Raw genomic sequence first — 17,737 nt, 5'->3', positions numbered from 1 at the left:
CGGGTCACAATTCTAAATAGAAAAGTGACCCGGGGGGGGTCACATGTCTATATGACACCTGTAGTCGAGCTCCTCCTCGCTTTAAACTGTGTCAGATTCAACATCCAGGAATGAAGCACTTTATGGCTCATGACACTGATGCCGTATAACCCAATCCATCACCCAAAAGGCTTTTATAGCATGAATGCTCGTGAATTTATGACCTGATAACTGTGCTTGGATAAATCATCCTTTATAATTATGACAAGAGCGTCTTCATTTTCTCTCTGATGTGATGTGTTCAAGAAACACTCATTACAATTTTTCAAAGAGTCAAGGTCCCTCTTTTCTCTTCTTTTTCCATGCCAGCCGCAGGTGCGCTTTGTTGGCCCATGCCAAGTCACATTTGTATGTGTTTAATCAAGCACATGTGCCTGGAGAGTGTTTTCCACATCAGTAGCATTCGGCAAGTAGCCAAAGAGCGGGTCTTGATTGTACGTCTACTGCCGCTATCGTTGCGTTAGTTTTACACGCAGTAGCTGAATTGATGTTTGAGCCATTTAATAAACGGCTCTGGAACGGAGTATTAGGTGCAAGCAGCGCGTGTTGGGTTATTTTGAGTTGGAAGGAGGATGCGGCATGTCCCCGAGGCACAAGACCTCCGGCTCCCTGAGCTTTGTAGTCTTGATTAGTCGTTCTTCTGAGTGGGGGTAAATATTGTCTGTCATTCAAGCGCTGGAAAAAGCAATAACAACAAGAAGTAGTCTGTTTTGCTCCAGACGGCTGTAGGCTAAAGAGCAATCTGGACCCGGGAAAGGAATTTTACTTTCATAGTGGTAGCTCGATGCTGGCAGGCGGGGAATTAGCAGTGGCAACAACGAACTCCCTTCTATGTGTGCAGGAATGTGAGCATGACAAATGGGATTCAGCCCTCACGTTATTACCCGTGCCGCCTTGTTAGGCCGCGGACGGCCGGCTGCCACACCTGTCAAGATAACCCAAGCTGCCCCGTCTGACTACTGCGTGTGTGACTTTTGTTTTATTTTTAAAAAAAAAACAAGAAAAAGAACCCATTGAGGACAGGAGCAGTGACAATGAGACAAGTATCGGTATAAAAGAGGAGTGAGAACAATAGGCATGCTTTGTGTTGCAGTGACTGACAGAGTTGGGTGGGCTGGTGGAAATGGATCATGTAAACCCGGCGCTGGCTAGGGCAACTGTTGCTTAGACTGCACCAAGAACTAATCAGGCGTTTATCAGAGAGGTGGAGAAGCTGGAAACTACACTGGACTTTTCTCCTGAATTCCAGAGGCGAGTGTAATGAAGCACCAAATTCTGGTCAGATTGTTGCAAGTTTGAGTGTGTTTTCTTTTTTATATTATTATTATTTTTTTCCATACAAGATTTAATTTGGAAAAACCAAAACGATTGGAGAAAAGTTACCACAGGGATAAGTGGCTTGTGGCGGCCAAGCGTTGATAGCGACGCCGCTATTTGATCCTTCAATGTCAGGTCTTTCTATTATTACGAAGCAGAATTCACCAAGCGTTGGATTGTTCACCCACTTATAGGGAACGTGAGCTGGGATTAGACCGTCGTGAGACAGGTTAGTTTTACCCCACTGATGATGTGTTGTTGCAATAGCAATCCTTTTCAGCAGAGCTTCCTTGCAAATCCTTCTCTTTTCACACAATAATGAACTCGATCGACCACCATTCTTATTCTTAGGTTTCTCTACTGTATCTGCTTTGATATCAAGCTCAGCATCGGTCTGTCCAGCGTGATCATACAGACGGCGGTTTAGTGTAGAACGGCATGTGATTCAGCACCACCATCACCAGATTGGGTCTCAAAATGATCTCTACCTCTGTTAATGTCTCACAATTAAATCCTATCAGATTGGATTTTGTGGTTTTATCGTCTGAGCTTGTGCCAGAATTGCCACTTGTTTCAATCTGGCTGATAAAGTAGTGGGAGATACGACACAGGAGGGGAGCGAAGAAATGGAATATTTCATCTGTTAAAAAGAAAAGTACAGTAGTTTTTTTCATCATGGTACAGATCCAGTTCATCAACTTGAGTGACTTTTTCCTCTTTTTAGGGTTATGAAGTCAAGTTAAAACCTTCCCACTTCTAATGCAGGCCTATTAAAATCAGTAAAGATAAAAAAAAAACAAAGCTTGTAGTTGTTTAAATACCATCTCTATGATAGCTTTATTTCATTGTCGGCTGCTGTATGAAACAAACACTAAACTATTAGAAAATGTTGAACAGTTTCCCGTTGGGTATGAAATGCAGACGCAGTATGTGGGGTGTTTTTTGCAAAGTGAAAACAATGGGGAGCACTGCACGCTGGACATTTAATGTTCTTTTATGTGCACAAACTGAATTTTAATGCATTTTGACGTTTAGAAGATTGCCATTAGAGATTTGGATATTATTACCTGGGTGGCAGACCAAGCTGAAAATAAACTGCCACCAAAGCAGCTCTACCTTTCTGCCAAGCGGTCAGAGTTAGGACACTTTTTTTTTTTTTTAACCAACATTTCTTTTAATTGGTAGCTTAAAAAACTTTGGAAAAGAGCTTGTCCTGACTCAAAAAATAGAAAAACTTCTAAATATTACTTTTGGCAGGTCAAGTGTGTAAAGAATCCTATAATTGACCGTTTGATTTATTCCCTTACTTCATTACATTCTCTTGTAGCTGGGGTTAATACTTACCTTTCTGTTTTATTGACTTCTTTTATGGCTGAAATGACTAGACTAGTCCCCATAATTGCCACCTAGTGGGTAAAGGAGGAACTTAGATTTTCCAAAATGAAAACATGAAGTCCTTTGCTTGATACAAAAATTGGTACTGATGGGTGTTTGTGAGAGAATGTGAAATGGAGATCTCCACTGTTTCTTTTCCAGGAATGTTCCTTGCCTTATAAGCTTCCAAAGATAAAAATGGTCACAACATATAACCATGCTCATCGTGTTGTCTCCACAATCTTTCCTAAGATTTAAGACTTAGTATTTATGACTCACCGCCTTCCACTTATTTACTAATCTTCATGAGACAAGATGGAACCTATAATAAATATAGCATGCATTAAGAGGGAATGCACACCAGTGTCGAAGAGAAAAATAAATACTATTCTTAGTTCCAAATAGTTAAAAACAAAGATTCAATGGCTTTTTCAAATGATTCGACTATTTATGTTACCACTTTTTGAACTTCCCTGGCACATTTTAACAATACAGAGATAACATTGATAACAATGAGACTCATGAAGTTCTCTTTTTTAGTTTTTTGGGGCAGAATTTCCGCATCTGCTCTTCTCTGTTTGACATAATTGTTCGCATTGAAACGTAATATTGAGCCAGTGTTTTTGTATCAAAGTGATCTTCTTCATGCCGCTGCAGAGTTCGCTCACGTGTCAGGAAAAAGTTCAAACATTATCGCGTTTACGTGGCAGCAGCCAGGAGGTCCTTCGTGTCAGGCGGTGTACTCCGGCGCACAAAAAGGTTACAAGAACCATAGATCAGATTGAGTTTTGGAAAGTTCATTGGAGGGATGGAACACCTCGATAGGATCAGTGTCGGCACGATTAGAAACAAGGGAACCTGCAAATAGTTTTCAGCCGTGTGCTTGAGCCGCTCCGAACGCGTCTCAGTCATGACACAAATATGTGCCACACAGGCCTACAGCAGCTGGTGTCGGTGATTAGTTCCTCTTCATTGCCTCAAGGACTGTTTAATGCTGGTGTGGTTTTTTTAGCCGGGGGAGCAAGCGGTGCAGTCTTTGCCTGGCTCGTGGGAACAACGTACAACTGTCACGAGCAGTCGCCACAGTTTGTGTTTGATCTTAATCTATTGAAAGTGAAAGAAAAATGGGAAAAGTTGTGTTCGTTTCCAAACCTTTCAAGTGGTCTGCTTTTAATCCGGAAAGAGAAAAAGTTTCAAATGTGTTGGATCTACTAGTTGCTTATAACCGTCATTCATTCATAAAAGCTGATGTGTTGGTCTTCTTCATTGTACTGCACATAGAGGTGTTTTTTTAACTGTGCAAATCGGAGGAGAGATTACTTCCCAAAGCAAAGAACGGACGTGTGGCCCACTTTGGTACTTATTCTAAAATATACTGCTGTTACGTTAGGCCTTTGCTCAAAGGCCTTAGTGAAACCCCCTCGGTTAATTCATCTCCACACTACTTGGACCGCAAGCGTCGTCATCTGCCCCCAAAACCTACACACACACAAGGTCTGTTTTCCCTGCGCACATGCCCCTCTGCAAATCTGTTCTGGAGGGGAAAGTGGGACGGGAGGGGTTGTTAAACATCCAATGATGACACAAGATGGTGCTGTGTGTTTCAGATAGCGTCGTTTTTGTAGTCATCAAAGCTCTAGTGAAGTGGCCTTTTTGTTTGCTCCCTCGGAGACTTGTTTTCCAATACCCAGAGCAGATGGTATGTGTTTTCTGTGGATAAATCACTGAGCCGGGTGGGCTTTCGCGTCACTGGCGTAGACCGTGTTCTGCTTGTGTGCGTGTCGTCCTGCCTCAGCTGAGAGAATGCACCTGTGACGCTGAGCTATATATATATGTGTATATAACAAAAGGCTTTGAACTCAGTTTTTTGTTTTTTCCATTATTTCCTCAGACTCTGGAGGAGCCCCCCTACCTGACCGTAGGGACGGATGTGAGCGCCAAGTACCGAGGGGCTTTCTGCGAAGCCAAGATTAAGACTGCCAAGAGGCTAGTCAAGGCCAAGGTAAGTCATTTTTCAAAGTGCTCGTGATCCACAATTAAAAATGAATGGTCTTTCTGTGCAGTGTCTGCGTGTGTGTGAAATGGACTGCATCAGGGCCAGGGGGCCCTTGTCTTTGTGTGAAGGGTCCTGCAATCAAGATCACAGACAACAGCTTTATTGTGCATCCAGAGCTATTGGTGTGGAGAGGGCAGCATTTAGGAGATGCTGTTTCAAAAAAATTCCTTGAGAGACCGGGTCGTTGGAGCGATCGGAGCTGGAGATGACAAGAACACAATTCTTCTTGAATCCTAATCTGTGTTGCCCACTCACTGGAGCTCTACCACCTGGTTTAGATTTTCACTGCTGCGCCCGCTCGTATGGGTGGAAGCTCCTCTCGGAGACCCAGCTGTGGCAGGTGCCGTCTGGTCAAGCCCACCAGGTACCCTCGCCGTCCACATGGCGACTGGAAGGAGGTGCAGCCGCTGGCTTGGCTTCACGCTTCGCCGATGAAGGCGGTGCGCAATACACAAAGTACAATATCTCATTTCCCAGTGGGATCAGAGCATCTGGATAATACAATAGAGACAGATCGCTCGTCTCTCGTTGTGCCGGAGTGTGTGGGAGGAACAAAGATTGGATGCTGGCTGTTTCTCTGTGTCACTGCACTGTAGTTTCTCCCTGTAGAGACAAAGGAGAAGCAACGTTCTGCCCTCCTGACGCGACACCTGAAGCCATCAAATGGCAGGCGCTTTTTAGATTATAGACGTGGACAAACAACCTGACAAAGTCGATCCTAAGATGTTCTTAGTTTTAGTAACGTGGGCTGAAGTGACGCTAATAGGACAGCCACAGCTCATAAATGAATTAGCATGCTAATTGGCTGAGTGCAGGGTTTGTTGAGTTTTTTGGGGGGGGGGGGGGGGGGGGTAGCTGTGATGTGAGCTCTGTTACACAAATGTTGAAACATAGCAATTATTCGGTGGTTGTTGAGAGTCTGAATATTCAACTATAATGAATTCCTCTTTAGCTCTTTGCTTCATTAATCTCTGTCTGCTTGTCGTCGGCTGTCGGCATATGGCAGCAGTATCTTTTAGTGACTCTCATGCCTCGGTGTGACATTCTTATTTATGATTATGATCTGAAAAGAGGACCTGTAAGAAATCAATTAGCACCATGTCAGAATCACTCACTGTGGGAGATCCAGCACACATATGATCAGTCGGGACTAACCCTGCCACGCGGTAACGAGAACCCCGTCCGAAAATGAGTGCCGCAACACCGATCAAATCTGTTCAGCAGTTTAAGTGGATTTTTACACACACCGCAGGACTTTGTCCACTCATTCACATATTGTCAATATTTATTAAACCTCTTGAGTTTATTCAAGATGTTCTGATTTAGACATTGAAGTGCAGTGAGTTTGGATGCATTATCTCGCTGCATTATCAAAGCACTTGTGGAGGTAATTTCATTCTTCATCACACTGAGAACACCTCCACTCCATCTTCCTTTTTTTTTCCTGTGTTGGCTCAGAATAATCAGCTTTATGAAATGATTATTCATTTGAATGTGACTCATTTCATTTATCTCTGAACTGACATGCTGGTTTATTAGTGAAGTTGTTTGTTGCGGTGACACCAGATCAGTTACAAAATGTTACGAGTGTAACAGAGCCCTATGAAATTTGATTTATTATGAAATCTGTCTTTTATAGTCTGAACAAAACAGTTTTATCTGGCAGTGAATAAATAAAACAAAAGCAAGGATTAAATATCAATGAACAAATTACAGAATATTTTTGAAATAGTTTTTTTGATGGATTTCTGTTGTAAATTGAGCTGTAACTGCTCCACTGCACCTCTTTTAGAAGATTTAAGATACAAGCTGAAATGCATATTCTGCAATTTCAGCCTTTTTTTTTTCTTCCCTTTGACGCTCCTTTATATCTGTGGCTTTTGTGAGCCCTGATCATTCTCAAACTGGCACAGTCCGTTGTTAAACATCTGAATGCCTCTGGTATAGCGTCACACCACAATAAATTACACCAAAACGCTCTACTGTAGTTTGTGCATGAAACAGTGGGGCTTTTTTCCCCCCCTCTTCATTTGGCCTAGATGCTGTAAAAACACACATGAAAGAGCAGAAAAAAAGTCATTATCTTCAAAATTACAAATTCTACTTTTACAACTGACTGTTTATTAATGGAAATCAGTTATTTAGTTTGTGCTTTGGATCATGTAAATAACATGAGGGTCCTAAAGAAGCAGCAGCAGGGACGGAGGCAGCAGTTTCACATGAACCTATCAGACCACCACATTTATTTAATTCACACATATTCAAAGAATTCTGAACGAAAACTTTTGTATTAAACCATTCAAGCAATTATATCAAACATGCATCCCCCGACCTAACACTGCGAGTGGGCTGCACATGCAGTACTGTTGGATCTGTCATTGTTATTGTTGATCTACTCACACACGTGCAAAAGAACTGTTTACCATGACAGTAGTGCACATGCACTGTGCTCTAGGTTTCAGAAAAGTGAAGATGATGACGGGCGCTTTTAAAAAAACAAAACAAAAAAAAAAAAACAATGGACTCTCAAAACGGCTTCCAATGTAGCCAACAGTCAAAACCTTAGCATCTTCACCTGAAAACATAATTTAATCTTCTCTGTCATGTTTTGTAAATCAGACAAATGGCTTCCAGTGGATGCAGAAGTTTAATGAGACATGTGTAGAGAGGTTATAAGAAACAGATTTCCAGACACTTTCATTGTAGGATCTGAGATTAAAAAAAAAAAAAAAGGTTCTTATGGAGCTTATCCTGCTCTTCACAAGAACTGGGCACATTAAAAAGGTGCCAGTGGCAACTGACTAATTTTCAACTGATACCCCTTCACCACGGCACCCAATGAAATGTTAATGAGGTAAACAGCAAGTGAAATCATAACACTGGAAGGTTTTTGTTGATGTGAGGCAAAAGCAGCAGTAAATGCAGAGGAAAAACAAGTGAAACAACTGCAGTGTCTTTGTCTCTTTGCAGCCAGAAAAACACACAATATCTCTGCAGTCAAACTTACTAGGATAAATCAAGATCGGTGTTTACCTCACGTAGCCGTTCTGGGTAGACAGAAAACGTAACGACCCCACACTTTGAATTATGAAAACTGCTGTGAATGCTGTGTAGCGAAACTTCCCTGCGATCTCTTGCAGCTTTTTACAGGGGGGGAAAAAGCACTGCGAAGGTTCAATAAACTTGTTCAACATAAATTTGCTGGACTGAGGCTTGGTTTTTATCAGAAATTTGATTTCATATCTTCTTCCAATATTTGTTTTCTCTAAGTGGCTGCGCTGTGTGTGTGTGTGTGTGTGTGTGTGCAGTTACGGACTTCAGCAGAGAGCGAGCTTCCTGTTAGGGTTGTCAGGATGGCGGTGTGTTATTGATGCTCTCTAACTGAGGTTTTGGACGGAGAGAGTCACCCTCCCTCTGCGCCTGCTGCTTTTCTCTGTGAAGAAAGGCTTTCCCTTATTCCACCGGGCAGAAGCTAACGGATGAGATGCTGCCTCAGGAAGTCGTTTTATTTCTTTCTCTTCCCTCCCGCTTCATTACCTGACGATTCACAGCGTCTTACTGTCTGTGCTTCTTTCATCCACTGTCTTGAATCTGCCTCCCTTTTGATTGTTGGCTTTCACCGATCTATGTTTTGAAACCAGCTCGAGAGAAAGTTTGTGAGAGTTCATTACGCGCAGGCTCGTTTTCAGGGATTTGGTGCTTAACCCACATATGACTTGACTGGGCTTATTTCGATTTTATGGCTCGAGAATTGTCAAAAGATTTGCAGCGAGTGAGGACCTCAGCTACTTCATTCCAACATAACTTCAACTTTCACTATCTGGCAGTTCTCCAGTATCACTGTGTGTTTTTGGCGGTATTTAGAAGCTCATGCTGGATCTTGTGTGGGTTTTTCTACAACGGAGATCCTTGGGGACTCTGTAACGATTAGTCCTTCCACCCGTCAAGGTTGTGGGTGACTCAGGGAGAACATGCGAACTCCCTGCAGAGCTGACCCCAGGACCAGCTCAGACTGTCAGGTGCTAACGGCGACGACACTGTGCCAAAGCTTCATTTCTTTGCTTTCTACTTTTAATTAAATTCTTTAGATATCGTATCAACAGTCGACAAGTTATGCTGCGCTATATTAATCAAAGCATGCTGTAACGTCAAGTAGTGCAGTTTATGTGGTTTGGGTTGTACACCTCTAAATAGCAGAGCCTTTTCTCTTCTTTGGTCTTATTAATTTTCTTTTTCTTTTAGGAAACACCAAGATCCCCTTTACCAGTGTTTCAGAAGCAGAGCAGTTGTTTACTTTGCTGTTTTAAGTCCATTTTCTTGATCTTTGTGGTTTTTGCGCTTCTGACTTCTGGCCCATCGCCGCCATTTTTGATGTTTTGTTGAAATAATGAAGAGAAATGGTCACGACGATCTAAGGCGACGGGGCTCTATTTGATTTGTCATATATGTTGACTTGCAAAGCATAGTGAATGGAAAAGATACCTATAATTTATTGCAGATCATTCCACGTATTCTGATATGTATATTACAAATGTTCATCTTGCGGTGTGATATAGTGCAGCCTTAATATGTTTACAGTTAACGGTGACGGACGAGCACTGTGGTTCCCGTTCTGTTTCCCTGCTCAGTCAGCTGTCGGCTGATTCTCTACAGAACTACATTTGATAAAAGTGAATGAGGTTGTAATTATGTCACTGTGTTACCTGCACATGCTCACAAAATGTAACTTTAATTTCCCGAAGGAACAAAAGAAAAGAGATAAAGATTCTTTGCTTATGGCGGCTCCGGATCTTCTCACACTCGCTCCGTGAAAAAAAAATGTGTCACAGCAAATAGCTCTGGGTGTGTGCACTCTCTGTGGGGCCCTCTCTCTGAGGCAGTAATACCAGGTTGCCATGCAGATGCCAGATTACCCCAGCGTGATCAGATTATTATCTGCTGTGGCTCGCTGAGGGGAGGCTGCGGATGCGGAGAGGGAGGGGGTTGGTCACTTAGTGTCGCCCTAACGTTCACAGCAGAGCAGGAGCAGATGCAGCAGTCACCAACTGAAGAATGAAGCCAGAGATCAGCCACAGTATGAACATCGGTGTTTCATAACAGTGAAAGTCGGAGCGTGTTTAGCAGTAATGGGCCACCTTCGTGAAGACCCGGGCAGGTCTTTAGGGGAAATGTTTGTTTTTTTCCTCATTACTAATGCCCCTTTAACTCGCTCACTTCCACAGGTGACCTTTAAACCAGATCTGTCCACAGCCGAGGTTCACGATGAAAACATCAAAGGACCTCTGAAGGTAAGGCAGGAACGGCCAACGCCGACGTATCGTCGTATTTCACTGTATTGTTTTTGATCATATTTAATTGTCTGTAGAACTCACTCTTTCTCCTTCTTTTTGTGTACAGTTCAAATCCATTTTTGTTTTTTTGTAAATGCCCATTCAGTTGTAGCTGCCTCCTCTCCTCCCACAGTGCATAAAGAAAAAAAAAGAAGCACATCAGGCAGTGAAGCATCAGCGCCACAATTTAATTTCAGTCAATTAAGGCCCTTGTTGTAGCAATATGGTCGTCTCATTAGTTGGGAGCACATCATTAGATTTATCATTAGAAAATAATGCCAATTAGTGATGTGACATGCCGAATAACAGCAGGGTGTCGCTCTCCCAGGTGGGTGCCGTCGTAGAGGTGAAGAATCAGGACGGCGTTTACCAGGAAGCCACGATCAATAAGCTCACCGACGCCAGCATATATACTGTTGGTAAGTCAATAACAAATCATCTGGTTTCCCTCTTCTCTCAAAGGCTTGTGTTTACTTTATAACAATGTGGGTGCTTACTGGCAATCATCAGGGTGGTGTGTGTGTGTGTGTGTGTGTGTGTGTGTGTGTGTGTGTGTGTGTGTGTGTGTGTGTGTGTGTGTGTGTGTGTGTGTGTGTGTGTGTGTGTGTGTGTGTGTGTGTGTGTGTGTGTGTGTGTGTGTGTGTGTGTGTGTGTGTGTGTGTGTGTGTGTGTGTGTGTGTGTGTGTGTGTGTGTGTGTGTGTGTGTGTGTGTGTGTGTGTGTGTGTTTTCATTCATCTCAGGATGTTATAAAACTCTTTGTGAAAAAATTCCTTCAGCAAGATTGTAAAGTCAAAGACAACCACTCTGTAGACTGTAATGAGCGTGATTTATGAAATTTCCAGCACTGGTTATTTTTTCAGTCTTGGTTTTTGAAGGATCGCAGTTTTTTCTGATCTGTAATAATACATATTGCATGTATAAGTGTACGATGTGTCTTCATGCACTGCAAATTGAAAATAATGAGTTTAATTTCAATTCACAGAATTTGTGCAATTAAATAATTTAAGCATTTGATTGGTGGACAGCCCTCTTTTTTTTTCTTCTTCTTTTTTTTTTTAATCTTAAAAGTAGAAATCTGACCAAAATGAACAAAGACAACAACGACCGCTCTTCTGAATCGATGAGCATGTAATGGAAAACCAAAAACATGGCCCATTCTCAGCTGGTGTTAATCTGGGGCAAGAGGGAGAGAACTACTATTTAGAAACACAAAGACATTAAACATCATCGCGATCAAAATACACCATGATCACATTTGGTATGTTCTCCCAACATGGTGCAGCTCTGCCTTCACCATGGGGGGGTGGTGGTAAATGCAGTCACATTTTGAAGCATTTCTTCCTTGAATCTCTTGCCATAGCTTTCCGTTTCTTTTATACACAGTCTTATTGTTTGTTGATATGGAAACATCTATCCTGTGTTTCACTGTACATTCCGGGACTATTTAAAATATATTTTTTTGACTTAATATGCGTCTGTATTCGAACGCATTGTGTTTACATTGCAAACCAAAGAGTTAGACCCTTGCGTGCAGCATTAACCTGCACTAACTTACTCTTCATTAATCTGCCTATCACTAAGGATTTTAAATGATGGATCATCATTAATCTGTGGTTAAGTTTAACACTCCACGACTCCGCAAACTGTCTACTAATTACCTGAAAAAGCATCAAATTCACAAAAGGGACCATAATAAAATAGACTTAATAAGTGTTAAGGATTACTTGCCTCTGATCCACAGAGTTCCCGTGTTGAATAATCCAGGGTGTGCGGCGTATAGACTGCTGCTCAGTAGTCTCTCAGCAGTCGCCCGTCACTTAAGAGCACCCATGGGGTTTTCTCTTGTCTCGAAAACACTCAACTTGGCACATTTTTCATTCTTTTTCGTTCACTGATGGGAAAACAAAAACATAACTCACGGCTGAAGTTACCTCAAGTGCTTTTCCCCTCGTTGTTGCTTCCAAGCACACTTGAGCAATGAATAAATTGGGGTTTGTTTTTTGAGGCGACGCAGTAGTTAAAAGTAAATGGGAGGCCTTTAGTTCCTATGTCTGCATTTAGTGCTATTTGACGCCAGCAAGAGTGTCTATAGAGATTTGCTGATAGACAGACAGGATATCTGAGAATGCATAAAATGAAACTCTCATATCCTCCGACTCTTCTGCTTTGCCATTTAGTTCTCTCTGTGTTTTGCAGCATTTTGTTGAAGTTACAGTGAATCTGCCGGCTGAAAGCGACTGTCAGTGCCTGTCAGAGACGATATCTGAGTGTTAAAAGACCAACATAATTTGTTTTTAACATACCGTAAAGCAAGAGGACTTTTCTGCGACTGACACCGGAGTTTGTTTCTACTTAAGTGTCTGCGAGTGTCGGCGGACTCCTGTCCTACATACAGTGGCCTAATCGTTTGTTTCTCATCTCCGCAGTGTTTGACGACGGCGACGAGAAGACCCTGAGGCGTTCCTCTCTCTGCCTGAAAGGAGCGCGTCACTTTGCAGAGAGCGAGGCAAGTGGCGTGCCGTCCTGCAGTTTTCTACCAGCCTCGTCTCTCAGCTTTCCAGAGAAAACAAAGCTTATTTCATATGTGTTTATATATTCTATTTTTAGTCCCATCTCCAAGCAGTGGCGCATCCTTTGCAGTGCTCAATTCAGCACTTAAAACATAAAAACCTTTTTGGGCTTGTTCGGTATTATCGTGTGTAAGTAAGAAACCATTTTACCGAAATGATGCCAAATGAGTGAGTAAATAGTGAGTATAAGCACAAACGAAAATGCTTAACGGTTTATGTTACAGATTTGCAGAAGGTTTGCAGCACTGCCATTATGGGGTGGTGTGAAATATTATATGTAAGGTTTTGCCTCTGATTGGACTCTACTGTCATATGAACAAGAGAAGAAGAAACCTTGGAGCCTCAAAGTGAAGTTTGGTTCTCATTGCAGACACATTTTTATGACGAAAACATCAAGAGTTATCGTCATGTGAGAAGCAGCATTTTGCTCCTTGATGAAAAACCTTCTGTTAGGAAAATGACTGCCATGTGCACTGTCACAACTTTCCCCTTTGATTTTAGATGTATTAAACAATATCTAGCTGAGTTTTAAGGGTTAAACTAAATTTAGACGTTTCTGTTGAATGTAAACTCGTATTGCAAAGAAGCACCAAACATAAAACTTGCCTGCGTTACTCAATATATCCATTTTGTACCTGCTGATGAAATCCCATGAAGAGGATCCAGAGTTCAAGCTCTACTGCAGGGTGAATCATTTGTCTGACAAGTTGTCACTGAGGCTCTTTGATGTTGTTTGTCTCCGCCGCAGACGCTCGACAGACTCCCCCTCACCAACCCCGAGCACTTTGGCACACCTGTCATCGGCAAGAAGGGCAACCGCGGCCGACGATCAAACCCCATGTGAGTATCATCCTCCATCTTTGTCCGACGTGCGAAAACCCGCCTCTGGTTTAATTCATCGCCGGCCTGCGACGCCGGTGAGAAAGGATTTCATGTATGGTCATCGGTAACAAGCTCCACTGTAGCAGCAGTTGAAATGACAGATTTTCTCTGATCTCCATCCTCTCATGAAGAGCCTCTAAGGCCTGCTAGGGGAGAACTTACCATCTCCTGTCGCTCCTTCATCACTCCGCTCTGTGTGCGCATTGGCATGATGTTGGTCCTGCTGCACGTTATCTTTTTTTTCTTCTTCTCATTTTTCGCTCAAATGTTCCAGTGGGTGATTAATGCTTCAATGTGCCCGCTCCTGAGAGACGACACAGTTTTCATCCGGGAATAGGAACTGCTGATGTTTTTTTTTGGTTTTTTTAGGTGCTGGATATAACTGTAGCTCTTCTGTGTTATTAGGCGGGCTCATGGTTGCATAATTGTATTTTCTGACCCCTTCTGCTAATGGCACCCAGAGAAAAGTCAATATTACTCCAAACATTGATGCAATATTGACTTGGGATGGTCCCAGCTGTACATTAGCACCTTGGACTTGTTGTCTTTCTATGCGCTAATAGTGTCTCAGTCATCGTGTGCAAGACATTTTCGATTAATGGAAAGCAAATCATGTATTTTATGGAGGAGAATCAGTCAATATAATACAAACATTATCATTCACACTCGTGGTGCCTCCAAATTCACCACGAAAGTGCCTGACATGCACGTTTTTGAATTGTGAGAGGAAATTGCAGAATTATAACAACCCAGGAAGAACATGCAAACTCCTCACAGGAAGGCCCCAAAGCTGAACTCTAACTGGGGACCCTCTCTACGTGAGGCGAGAGCGCTGACCACTACACCACTGTGCAGCCCCAACATTGAAACTGAAATTCCAAATGTGCAAATATTTCTTGTGCATGCAACATGTCTTACTTGCAAAACCTGATGTGTTGTCGATGTTCTGAAGTGAAATGCATGTGCGATTTTGAAATTACACACCTTGACCAAACATTTTCTGGTTGGTGTTGTCGTTTGCCTTTTCGGACGCGAGCACAGACAATACAAACTGCTGCAGAACAAATACCATTTCTTGTGTTGTTGAGCCATTCCTTCAAATTACTATGTTTAAAGTATTCAATTAAGAGTCAACATGCGTAGAGAAAACCATTTTCCAAATGAATGATGGTCTGTCTTTCATTGAGAAATTTTCAGGCTTCGCTTATGACTTTGATTCACAGCTTTGCTGTTGTTGTGTGCTTGTTGTCGTCATCGTAGTAGCAGCGGCAGCGTGGCTGATTTACTGCTCTTGAGTCGTGCCAGACTGTGCGTGTGTGTATGGGTGTGTGTATGTACATGGAGTTGTGCTCTGAGCCGGCCCACTGAGGCATTAAAAAAAAAAAAAAAAACCCAACAACAACAAGGATCTGTTTGCCTGCTGGTGCTGCTTACATGATCACTCAGAGACATGGCTGGATGTCTGCTGGCCACAGTCGGAGCTTCTGCCCGCGAGAGCGTCAGGATGACAGATCGGCGGCGCTCGTCAAAACGCTGATCCTGACGAGTGAGCTCATCAGCAGAGCGAGCCCGTTGTTTCACTGTGCTACATAATGATAAGAGCAGAAAGAGCACCGAGGGCCTTTTGTCCTCTGGAGACATTTTTTTAGTTGAATAACAGTAGGAAAAAAAAAAAAGATGATTGGTTAACAAAATACCATTCACTTTTTCTCTTTTCATACAGTGTTGCTCACACATGCTCAAAGTTGGCAGCACGTTTCTCATTTAAATGTCAACACTTCCTGCATTAGATCGGATTAAGTTTTGGAACAGCGACTGCTCTCCCTTATTGAGCAACATATTTTGTTGTTGGAGATATTTACAGTGGCACAGCTCATCCATTTAATACAAGCGGTGGAATTACTAGTTGGATAATTGTTTTCTCATTAACCTGATTAATCTCTCAGTGAATACTAAAATAATTAGCACAAGCTAATATCATCCATTCCAAACAGAGGTTCAATGAGTGAGAAAAATTGTTGTAAACTACTTGCTTAAATTGTATGGAATTACAATCTAATTAGTTGCACCGAGCAAATTCATCAAAATCTATTTAAAGTGTTATTTATATGTTTATAACCACATTTACTTGCTTTGTCAACAGCAGATATTCCATTCAATTGATAAAATATGTCAGTTAAAACAGCATCTCACAGTGAAATGATATAAAAAATGACCTTTGGCAGTTTGTATTGTAAACAAGTGTAGCTTTGAACCAGCAATTTTATTGATTTAAAGAATACACTTGTTGTCTGCAAAATGCATAACAAAAGTTTTGAATATTAATTCAAATTGTGGCTGTATTCTGTGTCAATTTATGATTTTGAAAGGAGGTGAAGTACATGATGCGAGGTATTAAAGTATGGGTACAATTACATTCTTAAAATAGAAAATAATGAATTCTTACAAAAGTACAACTCCCCCAAAATGTTTCTGAATGGCAGTAATGTGAATATGTGTAATTTGTTGAATAAATTATATAGACATCATCATGTCCACTGAGCTGAAACTCTGTTTCCTCCCACAGTCAAGAGGAGGAGGTGTCTTCATCTTCCAGTGAAGAAGAGGAGAGTGATCAGCGGCAGAATGAAGACTTGTTTGGCAAGGTGGTGTGTGTGGAGGGGGTTGCCACCGGGGACAAGAAGAAGACTACGTGGTATCCCGCCCTGGTGAGCTCTCACTCTCCCTTCCTTGGGTTAGAAAGGCGGACTGCCGCCGCTGGTCTTCCTGTACAGTCCCAGCATTGTGCCATTTCATCTGAACGCCCGCTGATGTAACCCGAGCCTCGGCAGGATTATGTTATTGCTGCAGAATTCACCTACTACGACACCCTCAATAAACTTCTTGCAGGAGCACTGAGCTTCTGAGGGTTGAACTCTTTCTGAGAGCTGAACAGCTCAACTCCTATTTCCAAGAAAATAAGATTTGTATGACTTGATCTCCCTGCAACTGCTTATGTGAGTGGCGGTGCTGGGAAACATTAGTTGAAAGTGTTTTCCAATATCCCCCCCACCCACCCACCCACCCACCTACCCACTCACTCCTAACTCTCAGTGAGCACACAGTGTAATGGTGACAAGCCTTGTTTGTTTGTGTGTTACAAGTAGAGCTGGGAGAATGGGAGAGGGTGGGGAAAGCTGTTCCTTTAACTGTGTAGTTGGCAGGGCCCCGCCTCCAGAATTTGTTGTTCTTGGCTTGCTGAGCACTGAGCTCCATGCTGCCTCCTCGTGACAGCTGAACGCAGTGCAGCACACAGTGGCCCATCATTGTTTACACTGTGGCCGTATGGCAGAGGGGTGGAGCAGCACGCTGGTGGATGCCTCATGCAACAGATGATGCATGGCTCGAACAAACGGTGTCCTCTTGAGAGTGGACTATTTAAATAAATGGAAAGCTGGACAGTGTGTGTGTGTGTGTGTGTGTGTGTGTGCCAGACTTGCAGCCAAAGGGGGGGGGGGGGGAGCTACATAGAGCAAATGTGAGTCACAGTATTCAAGTAGAAGCATCAACCCTGCCAGCTTGTGCACGCTTTATATGCAGCTGCCAGCAGGCAGACCCCAGGTGGAAATCAGATCTCCATAATGGCAGTGCTGCCTCCTCTGGGTGAGACCCCGTCAGTGGAGCCACTCTTACTGTGGCGCCTCTCAACTCGTACCGCTGCGGGGTGCACACCATTTATACATCGCTCCTCATCTCTGCCGCTTGTTTGTTTTTGTTTCACAGGCAGCAGGTTTGTAATAAATCAGTGTGGTCTTTTCACGAAACTACTATAATCACTCGCTCGTACTCCCGATCCCCCCCCCCACCCCCCATTTCGTTATTTCACTGGCTAAACACAAAGACGGAGTCACCACCCCATCTGACCTTTTTACTGTCTCTTGTTTCTGTGCAACAAGGTCATCTCCCCCGACTGCCACGAGGACATGACCGTGAAGAAGGACAACATTTTCGTCCGCTCCTTCAAGGATGGAAAATTGTGAGTGATTCTTAATGAATTTTCTGGTTTCTATAATTTACTGAACTGCAAGTGCATTTAAAAAAAAAAAAGAGTTTTTATGGAAAAATTCTAATGTTAACAGAGACGCTGTATTGGATTTTCATGACTTATAAACTGAAATAAAGCAAAGAA

At 42.7% G+C, this 17,737-nt stretch overlaps 1 protein-coding gene across 5 annotated transcripts in view; it reads left to right on the top strand.

Annotated features, from left to right (window-relative positions):
* Positions 1-17,737, top strand: part of arid4b (AT-rich interaction domain 4B) — a 45,221-nt gene that overhangs the window by 9,320 nt on the left and 18,164 nt on the right. For all 5 annotated transcript variants that reach the window (XM_080481224.1, XM_080481226.1, XM_080481225.1 and 2 more), the window contains 7 exons: positions 4,622-4,732; positions 10,009-10,074; positions 10,445-10,535; positions 12,544-12,623; positions 13,436-13,527; positions 16,136-16,277; positions 17,505-17,584. In XM_080481224.1, the coding sequence (XP_080337350.1) occupies positions 4,622-4,732; positions 10,009-10,074; positions 10,445-10,535; positions 12,544-12,623; positions 13,436-13,527; positions 16,136-16,277; positions 17,505-17,584 (662 nt within the window). The remainder of the gene's footprint in view (positions 1-4,621; positions 4,733-10,008; positions 10,075-10,444; positions 10,536-12,543; positions 12,624-13,435; positions 13,528-16,135; positions 16,278-17,504; positions 17,585-17,737) is intronic.

This window comes from Lipophrys pholis (genome assembly GCF_963383615.2).
Source record: "Lipophrys pholis genome assembly, chromosome: 15".
Classification (NCBI taxonomy): Eukaryota; Metazoa; Chordata; class Actinopteri; order Blenniiformes; family Blenniidae; genus Lipophrys; species Lipophrys pholis.
Note: the sequence above shows the minus strand (reverse complement) of the source record. Positions and strands in the feature narration are given on the sequence as shown.